General features: G+C 38.9%; 1 protein-coding gene across 2 annotated transcripts in view; it reads left to right on the forward strand.

Moving 5' to 3' along the window:
- Positions 1-20,612, forward strand: part of RORB (RAR related orphan receptor B) — a 134,931-nt gene extending 114,319 nt beyond the window's left edge. For both annotated transcript variants that reach the window (XM_074812698.1, XM_074812697.1), the window contains exons 5-10: positions 7,944-8,065; positions 10,253-10,385; positions 12,305-12,412; positions 13,523-13,633; positions 18,727-18,839; positions 19,331-20,612. In XM_074812698.1, coding sequence (XP_074668799.1) covers positions 7,944-8,065; positions 10,253-10,385; positions 12,305-12,412; positions 13,523-13,633; positions 18,727-18,839; positions 19,331-19,486 — 743 coding nt within the window. In that variant the 3' untranslated portion in view covers positions 19,487-20,612. The remainder of the gene's footprint in view (positions 1-7,943; positions 8,066-10,252; positions 10,386-12,304; positions 12,413-13,522; positions 13,634-18,726; positions 18,840-19,330) is intronic.
- The last annotated feature ends 1,054 nt before the right edge of the window (positions 20,613-21,666 follow it).

Consider the following 21,666-nt stretch of genomic DNA (forward strand, 5'->3'; position numbering starts at 1 on the left):
TGTTCCTTCTTGACTGCATGGACATTTTTTCTCTTGATCTGTGAAATCTCTGGCGTTGCTTACAATAACCAAATTGTTTCACTTTCTGACACTATATCCTGACACCATTTTCATCCAACTCAGTTGCCACTCTACAGGAAAATAAAACCATCATAGAATGTTTTGTCATTACTTTTTAAAGTATTTCTATACCTAGATTGCTTAAAATCTTTATAAAAAGTTAAATGAAAGCCTGTGACAGTGAAAGAAGTGCTAAAATATATGTCTAACCTCTCCCAGCCTTTTGCAGACTATGATGGGGCAAACCCTTCCAACCCTAGTTTAAAACCCTTACTATTCCAATTGTTCCATGCATATTTCTAGGTTTCATAACGAACAATGTCCACTCCAAGCAATGTTTGCTTAATTTTAATAAATGGAACCACATTCTTGTTTCAAAACAGTCTCAATTTTAACATAAAGATCTCTTTGTGTGAACTATGCTGGTAGAAGTTGGGAAAAAGCTCATCTCAATAAATCTGTGATAATTTTATGGTGCTTGTACAGTCCATGTCCTGTAAACTCTAGCTGTTGCCTTGGTTAGTGCTTTTGCTGACAGCTAAATGATTTTTAATCAGTATAAAATATACTTTTTTTATTAAATTGGCTGAGACCCAGGAAAAGTATTAAAAAGTGGAGACCTTTAAGCATTTATAAAGATCCTCTAGGATTTAACAGAATTCTGTGTCCATCTTCTAGGTTCCTCCAGATTAGAACTTCATTCAATTGTATTGTCATTAATTTATTAGAATGTTTTTGAAAGGCATGTGAATCTGATTTCTTTCAAAGGGAGAGAGAGGAAATACAGAATTCACACACATAACATTACTTCAATGTGCAATCTGTTCCTGACAGTAAGCATTCAATAACTTGAACACAAGGGAGGGTTATTCCTGTACTAAATTCAAGCACTTCTGGTCTTATATGAGTGTTTTAATGTTTCATATCATCTTCCTAGGCTGCATATTGTGTAGTGTTACAAATTTATTAAACAAATGGAGGTTATGAAACTTGCTAGTCTATCTATAACACTTTTTGAAAGGGAAATCTTTTGTTCATTATGACATTGAGAATGCCAGGCAGAGATGAAAAATGGGATGAGATTTTTGCAACCATTTTTAGGAAAAGATGTTCCTGCTTTTCTGCAAAAAAAGTTCAGACTTTTCAACCAGTTCATTTTAAAACATTGGGGTCTATTATTCATGTTTGACAGCAACCACAAGACATACTTTTGCTTTATTCGCTGCGTCACTGCCTCTACTATTAAGAATTTCTTGAGGTAATATGTGTAATGAAACCCTTTTGCAAAACTCTTCATTTTTGCAGTCATAATACCCTTGAATTAGGGTACAGAAGAGTGTTGATTTGATACTAGTTTGGCATTATTTTGGGTCCTAGAATGAAGATTTTATTTAGAATGTCTACCTGGAGTTTTTATAGTTGTACAAAGTGATATGCATGCTTACAGCAGCCAGCCAAAGCTGTGGTGTTATTGCAGCATTAATTCAAAGTGGATCCCTGCGAGAGCTCAACTTAGGATATAAGCTGAGATGAGCTCTTAGCTACTCAACTGGATCCTAAGGGTAAGTGGCAAATTAAAAATTCATTATTCATTTTAATTGAGGATGATTATCAGTGTTTTAGGAGGCACACTTCAAAGTTCTTCAGTTCCCAGTGCAAAAGAAGGGAATGCTGAGAAAAACTAGACTGTCTCCTGAGAAAAGAGAGACAAATGAAAGAACTAAAGAGCCTGTAGGAAACAGACACTGCTGAGTACTGTGGATAATTTCCACTTAGCAGGCCAAATTCACAGCTGATGAGTGTTGTATGCAGTCCATGGAGTTATTACACCCATCCCCACCAGCATTGTGCTTGACCCCAAGTTGGAGTCTTTTCTCAGTATTGTAGTTTGAGATCTCCAAATATTACAAGGAAATGTCTGAAAAAGGCAGGACTGACTCACCAGCTGATGACAGACCCCTGCAGGTCTGTGCTATGTTGAGTCATACTATCTAGGTTGCAATGTTCAGTTTTCTGTATGAACTTGGAATTCAAGCAGCTCCTAACCTACTGGTGCAATATATGTTTGAGCTATCATAACCTTTGGAGAGTGCCTTTTGTGAGGCGTCTACTGAAATCTAAAATAAGAAATTACAGTAGGGGGAAAAAAAAGAAAGGGGGGGGGGGGGGAGAAAGAGCACACCAGAGTAGCCTAAACTGGCAACGGAAAAGGTCATTTGCTATTCTAGAAGTTGTGAGCTGTAGTCCCCAGTTTATGCAAGAGGTATATAGCTTGTGCACTGTTGCTCTTCCCTTGCAACACATGCTTTTGGCCTGTTTTGCGGATGGAATAGGGCTTCTTCAGTCTTGCTGTCTGCCCAGTCCTTCTGTCAGGACTGTCCAATACTTCTTTAGCTGCTGTACAGCTTCAATGAAGGGAAGCAGAAGTCTCAGACACTTGGCTTCCCACAAGCTTTGGAAAAGGGGCTGCTCAGCAGGTGAAGGAGACAAACAGCCTTAGGGAAAAGCAGAAGCTGTGACCCAGGCCCATGTTAACCTCAAAAGGCTGTGGCTGCTGGCCAATCAGCCTGAATAGACCAGGCCCTCATACATGTTCATGGTGTCTCTTACCCAGCCAAACACAGGGGATGGGTGATCAGAGAGGCAATGGCAAACGATATTTGACATGTCTGTAGGAAACCAGGATGGGTTTGTTGCACTAATTGTGGTGTAGCTTACTTCACTGTTCACTGGGCTATCCTGACAGAATGAAGTCTTTTTGTTTTCTCTGTAGTTTTAGATGGGTGAGGCCAAATTTAAAAGCCATTTCTTTTGCTAAAACAGCATTGATCTCTCGTGGTCCTCCTCATCCCTATCTTGCCTGTGTTCTATATTCCATATCTCACCCTTCAGATGCTGCTTTTCCGCGATGGATTCATTTAACTCTTAGCACCAGTGAGATCCCTCACTATGCTTCAGGACAGTTCCCATCAATATTTGCACGTGGTCTCTTTCTGGTATTGGCCTCAACAGGCTGATTTGTAACCACCAAACCACAAGTCCAGGAGCACGTTCTGTAGATGTTGTTTATTCTGTTACCATGCTCTCTTGCACATTATACAGCTTTTGTTTCACCCACAGTACATGTACATCCTTCTGTTACATTTTTGTTGCTCCATCTAGTCCTGGGCAATGAGGCCATCCTGTCTGACAAGTTGCATGTCACAGACCATAAGAGTACATACATGCACACAGTATTTCTTTCAAGAAACCCACAATTTTTTCTCTGAATGAGAACAAATCTTTTTGACAGATAATCCTTCAGCTTCCTGGTATAGTTTTCAGCTTCTTCTGGACATCTTCTGTTATGCATTTGACTTTTTTTCAGGGCTGCCTTGCAAAATCCCAATTAATTTATCTCCCCATCCAGCTGGCACCTTTCAGGCCCCTACCAGCAGTACCCAAACTGCTGTTACAGGAAGGGCAGCACATTTCCACCTGCTGCAGGGCATGGAGGCCAGCCGGACGTCTCAGATTTCTGCTTTCTGGCCGAACCAACCAACAATATCTAGGTTCTCTTGTCGCCCCTAAGAATGGGCAAGACTTTACAACTAGAATAATGAGCCATTATAGAAAACCAATCAGATACATACAGGACAGAAATTCAATAGAAGTGGTGATTCCAGGATGTATTTTGTTTGAGTATATCTGATTTTTCAGGACCTCATATTAGTTACAACTATTGACTGTTTTCCTGATTGAGTATTTCTGGTTAATCTCTCTGGAAGCAAATACTTTTTTCTAGACTTTTTTTTTTTTTTTTTTTTTTAAATGAAACATAGCATTTGTACAAAAAGTGTCTGTTTTCCATGAAAGATTTCAACGTACCAATACTAAGAAATCTTCAAAGTTAGAACCACACTATCTAATGTAAATGATTCTATTTCACAGTGCATGCTGGATTTCAGGCACTGGGAACATGTTATTTTCTGTGGGCCATCTCCCAGACAGAGTCAATCTGCCAGGATCTTTCAGATCTGCCAGTGTCTTTCAGATTTTCTGTGGTATCATGTAGTATCAAGTGATCATGATGCATGGTAGGAGATATAGCCCTAACATAATAAACCCAGTATATAGACAAAAGGGGAGGAGTGAAGCACCTAGTCTACATTTGTGTTTACATACTATGGCAGATAAGCTTTACAAATTCTGCAGTTTACAGCTATAGTTACTACAATGCTGGTGGTGTACTATCATGCTGGCTCAGTAGTTGTTTTGGTTGGAATTACTAATTTTCAAACAACAGTTGCAGCAGTTGGTGCTTGTAAAATAAAATGTTGCTGACTTTGATTCCCACACCTCAGTGGCCAGCATCATCTCTTTTGTTTTCCTTCTCATAAAGCAACCTTGCAAACCTGCTGTAACTTATATAAAATGGAGGCTGACAACTTTTCAAGCAGAAATGCAGTTAACATTGATGTCACAAAAATGGGCTTGTCTTTTATAGTCCTAGCAGCCCATCCAAACAGGACTCCTGCTTGTGTTCATGCAGCTTCCCAGTGCAAGGGGACCCTTGAAATCTCTAGCTCAGGATTTTTGAAAACAAAATTAACAAAAATCAAAACTTGATGCATGGAGTAACTGTGTTGGACTCTTCTAGCCTGGAGAACAGGAGGGACATAGCAGTTGAGCCAGAAAGGTAACAGAAAGGTACCTCTATAGGCTTGAGGCTACAGACCGCATCAAGGCAATAGCTCTCCTCACGCTGTATGAAGCAGTTTGCTTTCTTTCCTCATTGTCCCTTTCTTTCTAGTTCTACCAGAAGAATTAATCATCTGTTGAACTCAGTTGCCAGCAGTGCTTCAGAGCTGCCAAGTCTCACAGAAATGTATCATATTTTGGGTACAGCACAGTACCTGTGCCATATGACAGCACAGGTTTACATGAGATGTCAGAAGTTGGGAACTTCTTCCTGCATGGGATTTGTTGAGATGTGTACTGATTCAAATTTCATTAGCAAAAAGATGCTAAAATCTGAAAATGTCAGGAAAAAAGGCTATGGTCTCTGAAACCTTTTGAGAGTGATGTTCTTTACTCTGCCTGCATTGTATCTTCTGTTGCTGGACCATCTGAGAAGCCAAGACAAGCTTATACTTCTTTCACTTTTTGCATCATGTCAGCTCTGCACACTCAGTGTATGCTATATTTGCATAAAGCTCCTTATAGGGACTTCAGCGTTGAGGGTAAGCAAGCAGCCTCCTCTGCTGCTTATGCTGGATGAGCAGTCCCCTCCTCCCCTGACACCCAGTGTACCTTTTCCATCACACACTCAGCCTCACTTAGCCTGTGGTGCAAGAGTTTCAAGTCTGTCTTGCACCTGATTCATTTTTGGATGTCAGCATTCGGAGATGCTGCTTGCTGTGATTGCCCTAGGCCTTCACACATATATAAATGGGTTTTAACGTCAGCTCAACATAAGCGCAAGTACATAAGGAAATGATGTATGGGGGTAACACAGGATCCCATCCCTGCAAAACCCTACCCTGCAGAGTTTGTCAGCTCTTCGGTCCTAAGGTAAATACAGAAATGGTAGGAAAAGAAGAGACGCTGAGAATCTTCACAGTAATGTAGAACTGCTAATCAAGTATATTTTGAGGTCAGTGGTATGAAAAGGTCTTATTTTCAGATTATTAGTATCAGGTCACCTTATCTGATTCAAAATCTGTCTATGCAGTAGTGTTAAAGTATTTGAGGTATTTATTGTAAGCATTTTCTTTATGTCAAGAGCATGAATATTTACAGCTTTTATAACAAATGGTGAGGCTAGGAGAGCTGGGCTAGGAAGCACAAGAGAGAAAAAGACAAACCTATGGGTGCAGAGATCAAAATCCTTCACTGTTCAGGCTGCGGAATTGTAATACAAGTTGAAATCATACTTCTTTCACTGCTGGTTTAGATACAAGGCCTAAATGTTCCTCTGACCATACCTCAGTTCTGTCTGGTTAAATTCTTCCAGGAACATGACTGACAAAACCTATAGCTTGAGCTTACTTTCTGCGGTCAGGTTTACCGTTGGTAAGGATGTTTCCAGAAAGATGATGTGGTTAAAACTGTCCTTTAAATAGAACAATATGTCAGTAAACATCTGAAATGTGATTTTTCTAGAAAAGGTGGGGTTTGCTTGCTTTTCAAGTTAAAGAAATGCAAATAAACCTTTGTTGATCCTTTTAAAAAATTATGTTTAAATTAATCACCCCTTTATTCCAACATGCTCATTTATCTGTAAGGTTTTTACTATAAAATGCAACGGCTTACTGTCAGGCATTAAGACTTGCATCCAGCCTTCCATAAAAGAACAATTAATAGATCCCTGTATTCACTAATACACACTTTTAGTTATCTTTATGCCCAAGTCAATCCTTCCATCAGGAAACCTAAAGATAGTGTTGACCTTTAAAGGAATACCTGTAAAGATTAAAATGAGCAGGTTTTATTGTTCCTACAAAAACCTGGAACTCTTTTGTGTTTTCTTCAGCACCTTTCCACTGATCTCAACTTAATAACTGTGACAGTAGGGTAGGCATCTCTCCTTTAAATAACACTCCTATAGCAGTGATTGCAGGAAGTATATACATGTTTACATTCATTTTTCTGCTTTCCTTCTTGATGCTGTTTTTAAATTCAGTCAACATTTGGCCAAAGAAGCAGTCTTATTTTGGGACTTTAGGCACCAGATTCACCCACAGTATGCAAACTGTTGGGGATGTGAATAAGCAAATTATGACATTCCTATTTCTTTCTACTTCCCATGCTCAAGTTTGGCTAATGCATTGTCAACGTCCTTTCCTTTTTTGACAAACACATTTTCTGCAAAATGCCAGTTCTGCCACAAGGGCTTCAGTTCAGTTGTGTGACTTCAACTTTGTTCCGTTGTTTAAAAGGTATTCAGCTTAAGCGATGTCTTCAGGCTGAAGCACTGAGCTTCATTAGACACATAGGTCTTAAAGCTGCAAAATAAAAAATCATCACATTTCTATAGCACATTTTATCAAGACATTTCAACTTCCAGTGCTAATGAATTCATGCTGATGTTTTTTGTGAAAATCTTTGTAATCCACTGAAGTGGCTTAAAGGGCAAAGATCTACTTTAAAATACTTCCCTGAGAATTTTATTCTTAGTTTCAATGGAATCTCAGGCCAGCACTGAATGCTTCCCTTTCCCCTTGCATCCTTTATTCCATGTTATGCGGGATTTTCTAAGGCTGCAATTTCAGAATAACTTTAAGGTAACTTAATCCTGTATGTGAGATCTATCCCCCCATCTCTCCTTCTAAAACCCAGGATACTACTTCTAGCTTTCACCACTTGCTATCACCAGTCTCCATGTTCATGTTCATTAAGCTAAATAGGAAATTGATCTAACTGAAAACTAACTTGAGAAAAAAGAGAAGAGACCTGTTTCCTGTTTCTCTGACATGAGTCATCCCAAGGTAATGCAAATGCCCATGTCAGGATTGGGTAGTCAGAGCTGGGCAGCTGCAAAGGCTTGGGGCAGACAGAAGTGATCAAGTAACCAGGGTCTCCAAATGACATATGTTTAAACACAATAAAAATAAACCCAAAACACTTACAGAATGAAAGAGTCTGAATAGTTTCACCAGATTCATGTTATTTTCAGGTGCTGATCCACTGTTTATCAGGCATCGCTTGGCTTTGGGCTGAATACTGAAACATTTTGCAAAAATCATCAGAAAGTTAAAAAAAAAATGAGAAAGGTAGCATTAGAAAGAAAAGATTTTTTTTAAATCTGCATTTTCCAACAACCTTAGTGTTTTCAACATTTTGCCATTGCAAATCACTTTTCAGTGTTTTACACAAGCTATTTTGTATTCTTCTCTTCGCAGATCGAATTGCACAGAATATCATTAAATCTCATTTGGAGACATGTCAATATACAATGGAGGAGCTACACCAGCTAGCGTGGCAGACCCACACATATGAAGAAATTAAGGTTTACCAGAGCAAGGTACAATACTGTAATATGATTTTTCTTCTGCTCCCTATGGTTTGAAATTGTTAACAGTGTAATGTCTTTGGCAAGGATATACTGATAAGTTTCATACAGGTCAAAATAAGCTTTTAAATGTCTTTGAGGAGCTGGTTACAGAAAGCAAAGGAGTAGCACTTCATAAAAAGATGCAACAGCTTTCCAGCATGTTGGGATGTTTGCTAATGTCGAAACTTAGGCATAGTTATGGAATCCAGCTTCCCATGCTTTGCTTGTTATCACAGATCTAAACTTCATGCAGAAATTCCATTGACTTTAATATGATCAGGAATTGATCCTCTGTTGTTAGGATTTTAAGAAAATAAGACAAGCTAACTTTGTTTCCTTATAATTTTTAAAATATCCCGTCGTGGATGAAAGTATTAACACGGTGATGGTTTAGCAGGAAATCTAGATTTATTAATAACTAACAGCAATTTATCATTACAAAATAATTCAGAAATGTTGAAAGAAAGAAAAGCGACTTATTTACAGATTCTAAAATGACAAGATTCACACTAACTTACTTAACGGTACCTTAATTTATACTTATATGCATGCGCATACACAAAACACGCAGAGACAAAAGTATCTGGATGCAGTAGAATGAACACAAAATGTACAAACACACACACAGAAATGAAAGTATCTGGATCCAGTAGAATGAAGTACGTACCCACACACCAATAAGCAGAGGAAGAACGGGTGAAAGAGAAGCTACCTCAAAGAAAAATTTCCCTCTCGAGTTTAGAGCAAATACTCACAATGCCTTGGCATTCCTCAACGGGCGATAATTGAGACTTGAGCGGGTGGACTTCACCCTGGCCTTCCGTCAGCTCTGGCAGCAGACGACACCTGAAGGGTTTGGTACCTGAGAGGCGTCCCAGCTCAGGGGAGGTGCTGGTCACAGGCCCGCTGCGATCCAGGAGAGCTCAAAGGGTCTCCCTGGTGGTCGCCATTTATAGGGTCCAAGATAACTGACTTTTGTCAGATACCTTCTGGTGCCTTCCAGCAGTTGCACAAGAACTTGATGAATGTGCAACTCTGTTATTGTTCCCATTTGACATCCCAGGCACAGGTGGGTCAGGCCCTTAGGAGATGATGGGCCAAACCATTTCTGAGCAATCAGGAGGGGCAGGAGCCAGGCTCATTAAGGTGCTTAACGTTAGCAGTCCTTATCTCCACAGATTGGTGTATAGCTCACAGGATGTGGGTGGAATCACACCTAGCACCAAGCAGTCCAACAAGGAGTGGTGGGGAGGGGTGAGAATTGCACCACCACATCCCCTTTTTATGCAAATAACAATAGTACTGACAAACTGGAAGTACTCCTTAAATTGAAATTTTTCAAAACTGAGGGGAAAAATTATCTTTTTACACTACATTTTTGTTCTACCTCTATGATTCTGAGGTCAAGTTCAGACTGTTTTCCACTGGCACCTCTTCAGATGTAGTCCAGTCAGCAGAAATCTTTGTGCCTCTTGCACTGACATCACTAGCAATGATTCTTCAGTCAGATTTCAGTTGGCACAGTAGCTGATCACACAAGAGACAAAGAGTCTCCAGCTTGTTCGTTGAAAGCTGAGGGGCTATGCAATACTAGCAAGAATAAAAACACACCACAGCTTGCAGAGCTGTGGCATGCAAACCAAGAACATCTGTTTACATTTGCACATTTCTGTGTGCAAGGAAAATTATTATCAAGAAGACACAATTTTGATGTAATCAGTGTTCAGATCGCAATGATACTTGAATTATATATTATTTTAAGTTTCAAACTAGCAAAAATATTCTGTTGGATAACTTAATAGCACCATGCCACTCCTGTAAGAGTACTCTGGGATGTTTACATTGTTGGTGCCACTGTTTGTCTATCATCTCACACAAAAGCCAACATTAGAATCACATTTTAACATCAGACAATACATTCTTCCCCTTAGAACTGGCAATGCCAGAGTTCAGATCGCTGGGGCAACCGGCTTGTGAAAACAGCCTTCTAATGAAAAGTGTCAGGTACCTTGAGAAGCAGAGATGCTGCTAGCTCTGCCTGGGGATGGGGACAGAGTCTGAGAAGAGCACCTTTCTGCAAGGCCACCTGAAGAACTTAATGCACTGATAAACCCACTTGCTGACTGCTTTGTTTTTCCATGTGTATTTTTCTGGAAGACCAGAGAAGCTCTGTGGCAGCAGTGTGCCATTCAGATCACCCACGCTATCCAGTATGTGGTGGAGTTTGCAAAGCGCATAACAGGCTTCATGGAGCTCTGCCAGAATGACCAAATTCTCCTCCTTAAGTCAGGTGGGTAGACTCTGGAGCCTTGAGACTGGTTAGCACCCAGCACATTAGAAAAGTGCTCTGCTGTCTTGTTCTGCAAATCATTTTAATTTTGAAGGAGCCCTAATTTCAGTCTGTTTCATTAGTTACATTAACCCTTCCATGTTTTTCCACGTTAATCATGTTATTGCCTTATGATCCCCTTCCCTTTACAGTTGATTGTGGATTTTAAGTACACGTACGCACACAATCATTGCAGAAACTGCAGTCTTCAACCTGACATGTGGTGGAAGGGGCCTGCAAATTAAGCTGGTCGAACCAGTCATCTGCCACCCTGTAAAATCCCAACTTGTCAATAGTGAAACGAACGAAGGCTCACCGGGGCCTGCCTCTGTGGTCATCTCTAATCTTTTTAATGAGACTACAGAAATACCCTCCAGCCAGTGCACAGGAGGGAAAATCCCTGTGGGTGCCAGTTGGTTTCAGAATAAATGAGAGTGGATTATGGCAGCGTGCTCCGGCCGTGCTCCCTGTGCGTGCCTGGGTGTGCAGGTGTGTGTATAAGGGCAAGGGGAGAAAGGGTTTCTTTCCCTGTCATGGGACGCAGTAATTTCTGTCCTCTGTAAGAATCATGACAAGATTTATTGCTACTATGTAGTAACACTGCCAGACTCAGGAGGACAAAATGGTGTGACCAAGTGAACTGCAACTGGTAATTAACTGCATTTACCCTGTCATATCAGTTTCTTGCTCTGTCCATGTGTAAAAGGCAGGATGCTGTGTGAGGCAGCTCATTAAAGCATAAGAAATGATTCCTATTTCAAGTGAGAGCTCTTCATTAAGGCTGAAAGTCAGTGTGATTCAGCGCTCTGTACACAGAGGGCTGTGTCTCAGTGTGGGGCTGGATGGAGACAGTGGGCACGGATGCCAAGAGAAGGGATACAGAGAGCCTGGAAACATTCAGGCAACCTCCTGGAAAAACGGAGTCATAGCATGAGAACTATTATTTTAAAGCTCTTACTAATTTCAAAAATTCTGCAGATGCCAGTGCACTCGAAGTAACTTCCTTCATTTGTCTGGCAAAGTTAGCAACACAACTGCACCCTCAGAAAAATATATAGTTATATTTGACTATAGTGTCGGACAACTCTGTTCAGCTTCAGCATGTATTAATATGTCGGGTTTAATTTTCTGTTTTTCTGTCAATGCTGAGCAGGAGTTAGAAAAGCAGGACTCTTCACTCAAAAGCATGCCTGCAAAAGAACCCTCAGCTTCAGAGTTTTGGATTTATCTAAGGAATGCTTAAAATTTTTCCCTTCGTTTTCCCAAACTGTATATTTTTGCAGTTAGGAAATTATAAGGAAAGATAAGGAGAAAAAAAGAAGGGTTCATTTGGCTTGTCCCCAGCCTGAAAGACAAGCAAGGGAAACAAAAGTAAAATCCAGTTTAAGGGTGTTCTTGACAGTACTTTTATTTTCTCTCTAAAAACACTTTGTAATGTTCTCCACTTCCAGTCAAAAGAAGCTGGGATTTATATACACATTGAATGAAGCTGCTTTTTTGTATAAAAAAAAAGGTTTAGTTATTAAAAAGGAGTTTCAATAAATGTCTAATTTTCAGGATAAAATATTTCAAATTGAAAATATTTGCCCCAGTCTAAAATCAGATTAAGTCCAGGCTGCAATTTGGTGCAATGGGGGAAAAAACAACCTAAAGAAAAGGTGGTTAGGCTGGGACAGGAATTACACTTTTCTATACTCAAAGCAGACAGAAGTATTTTTTTCTCTCATTCAGAGACATATCATGCAGATAACTTCAAAGAGTTCCTATCTCTGCTGATGTTTCTAATGACTGATGAATTCCTAAATATCCTCTTGAAATTTCCTATATTCTGACGTTTTGCAGTAATGTGTGTTACTTTTGCCCTTTTTTGCATCTGATAGGCTGCTTGGAAGTGGTTTTGGTGAGAATGTGCCGTGCCTTCAACCCACTCAACAATACTGTTCTGTTTGAAGGAAAGTATGGAGGGATGCAAATGTTTAAAGCCTTGGGTATGTTGGTCTTCTTTTCAACCAATTACACTGAGCGACATTGTGACAAATTTGTCTTTCTGAAAATAGTGACCCACAGTGAAAATCTCCAGTAAATGTTGAATCCCCAAACATCCAAATCAATAGACTGGAGCTGAGAAAGAAGAAAGATGACTCCATTAGCTGCTTGAAGTGATAGGTGTTTTTCTCTAACAAAAAAGAGCAGCATGAGTGTTTTTCAGATAGATTTCTTATTCTGCCATCTGAAGTTTTGATAAAATGTGAGTTTATGGCAGGAGCCAAACAGTTTGTCTTCACAGTTCATTTATGGTAACTTAATCCTGTATGTGAGATCTAATTGTGTCCTGCAGAAGTCAGTTTTAGCCCCAGCAATACGGGGACTAAAATGATGAACTACTACAAAATATAGACAAGGACTTACCTAAAATATTGTTTTGCCTAAAACTTTTAAGCTCATTTAGATTCATATATTGAAACAATTTCTTCATTTCTCAACATGATATTAAGTGCTACCTGAAAAGTTAATAGCTAAATAGAAGTGTTTTGCCCATCCATGAGACTGATATATTATCAGAAATCTATTCAGGACTAAACTCAAAAAGAGAAATTTGCCTCAAATGTATATATTTATCATATAGGTACATATATTTTTCTTATTTGCATATGGATAAATATGACACAAGTTTAAAGCATTTATGAATGTGCATTAGTTGATTTATTTTGGTCTTTATGATGTTTTCACAAATTTTCATAAATAATTGTACTGTTAATAAAATTATATATGTGAAAGATATTTAGGACTGGACATTCATACTTCTTAGATTTAATATCTGTTTAGAAATAGCATTTATTTCCACAGTGGGAAAAGTAAACCCTCTTCTAATATGTTTACAGTTTTCGTGCAGGTCATGCCCCTAATTTTTGATCTTTAATAGGTGTTTTAGTGATACATTTTTGGGGTAGACAGAAATTTAATAGCTGATGAAAGACACTTGTTTTAGTACAGACATTCACTCACAACTTTATTTGACACCAAAATAATCCACTTTTCATGGCAGGTTAAAGAACTGATAAATTGCTAGCATTGATTTTGTCCTTTGTGATGTGCAGGTTCTGATGATCTGGTGAATGAAGCATTTGACTTTGCAAAGAATTTGTGTTCCTTACAGCTGACTGAGGAGGAGATTGCCTTGTTTTCGTCTGCTGTTCTGATATCACCAGGTAATTTTTCATTCCAAACACCACAATGACTTTTTTTTTTCATCTCTGTCCAACTTTATTTCTATTTATTTAAACAGCTGTTTAGGCTGTATTAAGCAATGTATTAAGCAATGGAATAATACCTGAATTACCCAAATATACCTCACTCTGGTTTTGGTAGACTGTCAGAAGTTGCATATACTGGAAATAGATCCAAAGTGTGGGGGTAACACACATGGAGCAGAATTGTGCAGACAAGCAGTGAAGGCTGGTGTTCCTCCAGACCACATACAGAGAAGCGTGGTACTCAAGGAGATACATGTTCCTCCTAGCATTTTCAGGGAGCTCAAATCTCACTGCCCTGAGCAGGTTATATAGTCCCTGACTATGATGGTTTTTTTCTGTGGGTATAAGAACGTGAGCAGTAAAAATCTGTGAGGTCCTGTCTGAATTAACTCCAGGTAAGAGGTGGTGATTCCAGAGACAACGTGCACTTTTCATGTATATTTGCATCATAACTCTGCACAGGCAAGCATGCATTCAGTGTTTGTTAGCTGTCTGACCACAGAAAATAGGTTTTTATAGTTGAATTGACTCAGAAAGTGGATCTAATAGATAAGCTCACAGTTTAGTGTGGGATTTTTAGACATACCTCAGGGGAGGTAGACCACCAGTTCCCACTAAGAGTATCCTCCTGAAAGGCCTTTTCAAAAAATCCCACCATGAATTATTTTTCCAGCCTGTTCTGCTAAAGGCTTCCTCTAGGTCACTTTGCCCTTTTGCACATCTGTTGTGGAGATTATGTTAGGCAGAATTAGACTAGCACAAATGGTGTCAAAATGTTCATTCTTATCATTAATGACACCTACTGAAAGGACTCTGCTTCTTTTATGTTCCCTTTGAGCAGTTCTTCCGGTCATCTGCTCAGAGGTGAAATGTTTGAGCCAGCGGCTCTTCATGGTGTTAGGCCAGGATGTTCTAGAGAGCATCCAAACAGCCACCATTCCCGCCTCAGAGGTGTCCCAGCTGTGCACAGAGGTGAGAGCTGCCTGTGCAGTGTCCCCAGATGCTCTGACTTCTTCTGGGACTTGCGGTGTCCTGATGGGTCCCTGTCCATCAGCCCTCCCTCGGTCTGAAAAGACTGCAGCTGTACTCCTGGTTAGCCTTAGCAGCCTGTTCAGCAGACTGACCCAGTGCAAAGCTGAAAACAACCTGGAAATTTGTTTGGGGTCTGGGCTGTGAAGTTCTTCGGTAAGATATTAACAGAGATTGCAGAAGGTGGTTTCATTGTTTCCAGCTGACTTCCCATTATGAAGCCAAAGGAAGCAGAAAGATGATGGTGGGATCCTGTAAGCAGGATCTGTATTTCTCTTTTGTAACAACTGAAGGTTTTTTTACTCTTCAGTTTATTGTCTTACAGTTAGGAACAAGAAAAATAGGAATCAACTGAACAGACAAGCAGTAAGATAATTTTGAAGCTGACTTCAAAGCACTTTGGATCAGATGGGGCATCTAATCTGTAAGGAGGAGATAAATCAGTTATGTAATTTTTAACCAAACTGAAAAGAAGTCATGTTTCTGCCTCCCAGGTAAACATGGAAAGGAGAACAAGTTATAGCCCTATTCAACAAAATATGGTTGCAGAAAGCTTCTAGCATCTCGGAGTGTCCTGTGCCTTAGGACAAAACCTATTTAAGTAATGGAAAGTTTCCCATTGATTTTAATAGATTTTGGATCAAGTAATTTATGAAATGTGCTTAGCTACAGATAGGCATTAGATGAACATCAAAATTCTGATTCAGCTCTGCAGTTCCACATATGTCCCTTTAGTTTGCAAAGCACCAAAATGCCTTGCATTCTGCTAGAAGCTCATGTTGCCTAAGTATCCATGCTCATTTCTACTTCTTGCAGCTGTACTGAGTAGTTGAAAAAACTAGCAACTCAGCACTGGCTTTGAGCCAGCTGTATTGCAGGCATGTGTTGACAAAGCTTCTCCATTAACTCTAGTAATGCGTTTCAGTCCTGATATACATCAGTCCTGATACAGCCTTTCAGAGCTGAGTGTCTTCTGAATAGAAGCTTCTGTTTCTGCTAAGTAGTAGAGATAAATAGAGGCAATTCCAAGGTTTTTTTTCACTATAATCAAGCTTCAGAGTTGAAAGTGGTACTACAAGATTAAATATTTCAATAATCCACAGTTCCCCATTTCACATCCAGTGTGGCTTTTTTCTTTACAGTGTCTCCTATTCCTTTAACAAAAACAAAAAATAAGTGAAAGTGCTTGATGCATGCAACTGCTTATTTCTGTAGTCTGTGAGCATGTGTATCTTTAGTCATAGAAGACGCAATAAGAAAGAAATGATTGGATTCAGCAGCATGTACATTAGCGAAAGCAATCTCTTTTCCATAAAAAGTCTGCAAATTTGGATTGTGCAGATAATTCCCATTTCAGCTGGGCTGCTAAGTTTGGGAGTGGAAGGCAAGGAAAATCAGTACAGAATGAACAGACATTGAAATTTGCCATTTATTTTCTTACAAAAATTATAACAGTAGACAATAGAGAAAGAAACTATTTCTTTCCACGCTACATGTTCCAGTTTCTTCATTATACAGTATTTCATCTTGGGAACATTAAAAAAATGTAAAAATTAAAAAATGAAGCACCGCTTTACAGAAGTAGCTGCAGCAGTCCTTCCATCCACTAATATAGATACACTGAGATTCCCTGTGGGACGTACATACACTCAATTTTCTTTTCTACAGAAGCCACCATCCTGAAAGGTGATTCTTGTGCCCTTGATCTGAGTGTTTAGGTAGTTTATAGGAAACAGAGTGGTCCCATTGGGAGTAAGGGGACCTAAGAACATTCATTAATACAATTGCTAAGGTTGCAAAGCCCAGTGTCAGACCCATTTTCCATCTGATTCAAAGCACAAATTCAGATTTTCCACTTTAGGGTGGACCTAACACTCTGCTTGGAGGTGATTCTTTAACTTGATTTCTGATCTGAAAGGTTAAAACATTGTAGAAGGAGTCCAGTAAAGGTTGCAGAGGCATCTCCACCTACAAATATGCCAGATCCAGATGGTAGGACACTAACCTGGCTGCCCACTGTGTTCCAGTCCCTCATCTGAAATTCTGGCTGGCCATGTTCCTTTTTTTCATCTTCTTTTTAACAAAAGAAGATTTTGTAAGTTGTCCTTCATCTTCTTTCCTACACTATTCTCTAGCCTGATGGCTTGTGCACTCTTTAAAGTTACACACGTTCAAAACCCAAAAAGAAAAGTACAGAATTGAACCAATGCTTCTTATATCCTGTATGGGTAGCCACTGATCTATTGACCTTTTCCGGCACTTTTGTGAATATAACTAGAGGTACCTGGGGAACTCCAGCCAAATTTGCAAATGATTTTCAGGTGGTAGAAACCACATTTTGGGAGACAAACTTAATATCCATTGTAAAAGTTGCTCTTGTCATGAATTTAAGACTCTTATGTTATATACAGCATGCTCCATGACAGGTAAGTGATTAAACCTGTCCTCCAACAGCCTCAGTCTATTTTTAAGATTATTCTTGTGACAGAAAGATAAATCTTTAAGGATTGCTCTCTATGATAAATCTTTTTAGCTCCAGTCTGCCACAATAGGCCTTGATTTAACACTGTTGAAAGGCATGTTTTTGCAATAGCATAAAATTTGGCACCTAACCTGGGAAATCTAAATATTAAATGTGTGCTTATTTGTTTAGATGCTGTGTATGCTCTCAGCTAATTCTGTTTCTATGGCCACAGGTGGCATAGGATCCATTGGCTTACCTTCTGGGAGCATGATTCTCTAAGCTTTGCAAAAAGATTATTTTCTTTTCCTGATTATCTGTTGAGTCACTAGAGGTTTGGCTTTGCCTCTTTTTACAGTACTTGGTGATGGACACTTTTCATACACTCCACAGACAGTCAGATTAATGACAGAATCCTGTTCCTTCTGTGATGAAATGCTATTCAGCTCCAGCCTCTGTGGCATGTGTGCTCATTGAAATGGTTGATTTATATTATTTCTATGGATTATTTTAGTGACTGGAGTGGGTGAAAGAACTCTGAAAGTAAAAGGGATTTTCCTGCACTTTTCGATTTGTACATGAAGATTCATGCCCTGTGATAAAATAGCTTTTCTTATTTCCTGTTTGAAAGCTAAAATCTATACCTAAGAATTGGTCTGAACTGAGGGAGAGAGGAAGTAAGAAAGAAGTTTGCAGCATGGGAAAACAGAATGTTTAATGGTGCTGTAAACACACTATATAAATGGTTTGGCATTGTCTTGGGGTCTGCTACTTCTCTTTCTGTGTGTTTGTCTCCAGAAGCTATGACTTATGAGAATATAGATCTTAAGGAAAACCTCTTACACTTGGGGTTTGAGTTCAGTAGAAGTCGTATAGGTTTCCAAACAACTGTGTCTGTAACTGTTATTCTCCCAGATAATCTTTAATTTTGTGTTGTTTAAAAAGAGAACATTTTTAAATAATGAGAAATTTGCACTTCAAGACATTGCAACAACTCATAATTCTTTTGAATTATTAAAGAAATTCTTTTGAAGGAAGCCATTTCTTTTTATTCAGAATATAATATTTGGTCTCAAAATGTTAGCCTAGTAAATAATGAAATATATTTTATTTTAATTTTTAAATAATTATATTATTTTCAAGGAACTGTTTTGATCAATATGTTTATTATTTATGTATTAAGACAGTGAGATAACATGATATGTTTTTCACCTAGCCAGTATGAAGTTAGAAGAACACTGCCTGTACAAACAGAGTAATATAATGGTTGGGCTTTGTTTAATTTCTACTCCCATCTTTATCTCTAATGCCCTGGTTTAAACAAAGAGATACAGAGCCAACATTGTGTTCCTGTACACTGTTAATTAAACTCTCAGATGATCCTTTAACGGATTAAGATACTTTGCCTCTGAAACCACGTCTTAATTATCATGCAGTCCTTCCTCATGGGAATTATGACTGCTGTGAATGCTTGGCAGCATGGGACACTGTGTTCATCCATGAGCATGCCCCACATCTGTGCATTCTTGACTTTAGCTCTTGCTTTCCTTTTTCACAGATCGAGCCTGGTTAATAGAGCCAAGGAAGGTCCAGAAGCTTCAGGAAAAGATTTACTTTGCACTTCAACATGTGATCCAGAAGAACCACCTCGACGATGAGACTTTGACAAAGGTAAATTGTTAAAACGAAGAGCCAAACACTCCTCGATCATGACTCTTTTTTTTTTTTTTTTTGTAGCCATTTCTCCATGTATTGCTGCATTAATGTAAGTTAAAAGCAGCACACTATGTGCTTGTAATGCATAGGTGAAATAAGGCTTATTTTACTCTTGTCCCTTGTTCCTCTTACTCCATTTTTTGTTCAATCCACTAATCTTTTTAATTGGTACCCTAGAAAGAATAAGACTGCCTTAAAAAATACCCCTGGAGGCAGATCCTTCTTAAATGCATTTTTGGCACTTCGCTAAAATTTCCAGGACAATGGTTTTTAGCCTCTTATGGTAAGAACAATGTCTGGTCCTTTGAATGGGTACTTTTGATGGAGTTCAGAGTATTGCATTCAGTTACACAACCAGTTGTTGACGTAGTTCATTTTGGAAAGTGTAATTTATACTAAATTTGCTTCCTCCCTCTTCTTTTTCTTTTTATTTTAATGTCTCACAGTTAATAGCCAAGATACCAACCATTACTGCACTTTGCAACTTGCACGGAGAGAAACTACAGGTATTTAAGCAATCTCATCCAGATATAGTGAACACACTGTTTCCTCCATTATACAAGGAGCTTTTCAATCCAGACTCAACCACTGGCTGCAAGTGAAGGGGATAATAGAATTTTCACGTAGTCATGGAATGCGTCACTATTAAGATAAAAAAAAATGTTTTCATGAAGAACTTATAAAAAATGTCACTACTGCAACACTAGGAATGTCCTGCACTTAATAGAATTATTTTTCACCGCTACAGTTTGAAGAATGTAAATATGCAACTCTGAGTGGGGATGTCTTTTTTCTCTTTTCTTTGTTTACTTTTTTTTATTTTTGAACTGACAATTAATATACAAATATAGGACACTGGGTGTTACCTTCTTTTTATTTTATTTTATTGGGGGATGTTTTGGGATACAACTGTTCCTAGAATTTTATTGTAGATATACATGAGAATAGAGCAGTACTTTGCAGTATTACTCTTGCTGTTTATTGTTTAAATATAATTTAAGAAAATTCTACTTATTAGACTTGCCTATTTCTATGTTTTTAGATAGTTTAATGCATGTGGAAATTTGTAGCTGTCTTGGAAATTATGGTGCATGTATGGAATACACATATATATATATGTGGTATATACTTTTATATATATATACACATATATATATATAGTAGGTATTATATGCATACATGCTGTAGCTTAAAAATCCCATGCCTACTTTTAAAGGATACTCAGCCTGGCTGTCATGCATTTCTTACTCTCCAGGTAACGTATTAGATTTACTTTGGACAATCAAGATTTGCTTTGCCAGTCAGAGTTAAATTATCAGCTGCCAATGTGTAATGACAGGATCACTTCTGAGATACGTGTAATGTAGTGCATGTGTGCAGTCTGTAAATGTAACATCAGGAATGTATCAATGGTGCAAAAGCCTTGTCTGGATGATTTTAGTTGAGAGAAGAAAAGGTTTTTTTGAATTTTCCCACTGTTACAGGGATAGAACATATATAAAAGTGAACATTGTAGGACCTGATGTCAGTAAAGTATCTGAAACATGGAGTAAAAATGTAGACTATCCCACACGTACATTTTTCTGATTTCACACATGATTATATTTTGTATACACTACTTTGAAAAGTAGTTGCAAGGCTTGGTTTGTTCTTTGCTGAACTCAATGGAAAAACATGTAGTGAACTCAGTGAAAACCACAGGAAGCCTAAAATATAGCTCTGAAGAGTGGCGGCACAAGGAGGAAGGGAGGGGAGGAAAGTCAAAGTGAGCAATGTCCATGGTTACAAAGGCAAATGTAATTATCACTGTTTCTGACACAGCCATCATCTGGATGGGACTGATGGTTTCCATTACACACATACATATATGTATGTTACATACACATGCATATATGTATATATCTGTATGTATATACCTTATATAAGGTTGATTTTAGATGCACTTCAGGAAGGGAGCAAAGGATTGGGGCTTTCTTTTTGTCTGTCTCTGAATTGATTTTATATGCATTTGCTTGCAAAACCAAAGGCAAATACAGAAAGGAGTGGAAGACTGCCATAGACTTAATCTTGTGGATTAATTAAGTTTAATTAGCAGTCATGATTAATGTGTTTGGATTCTGCCAGAGATACAAAACATGGACTTTTTAGCTATAGAAGAGGGATTCAGTTTCTGCTACAGCCCTGCCCTTACCACCACTTTTACCCATTGTGAGCTTTTTCAGAGAAGTCTCCTCTGGGGACACCAGTGGAGGGAGTAGAGCAGAAATAAAAGGAAGCAGACAGTAGAGAAGAAATTAAGTGAAGGCAGGATCACAAGCAGATACATTTCTTTATTTCAGATCACATAGAAGTCAGTGCAATCTGAGGCAAGGCGAGGTGGAGCATGCTGGCAGGGAGGCCAAAGGACCCACCATCTGCCAGACTGCCCAGCAGAGAGGTAGTGTCACAGGGAGCCCACAGCGACACAGCTGGGCCCCAGGGTGGGTGCAGAAACTTGGTTTGTTGCGTGATAATGCCTCCAGCTTTTCCAGCAGACTTGCACAGCTCTGGTCTCAATCTTGTGTTCCCTTTTCTGCATGACCAAATAATTCACAGGCTATTCCAAGTACTTCGTGAAGGTTTCCCTTGCACTCCATCAGCTGGTTTGCAAGTTTACATACATGTCTCATGACAGAATCCAGTGTAGACATCAACAACTGTTTGCTCTGGTTTAGCAATGCCAGACCAGATGCAAGAGCAGTTACAAACTCTCAGCTAATAAATGTTTCTCTGCAGGTCCATT

Source organism: Strix aluco, chromosome Z (assembly GCF_031877795.1).
Source record: "Strix aluco isolate bStrAlu1 chromosome Z, bStrAlu1.hap1, whole genome shotgun sequence".
Lineage (NCBI taxonomy): Eukaryota > Metazoa > Chordata > Aves > Strigiformes > Strigidae > Strix > Strix aluco.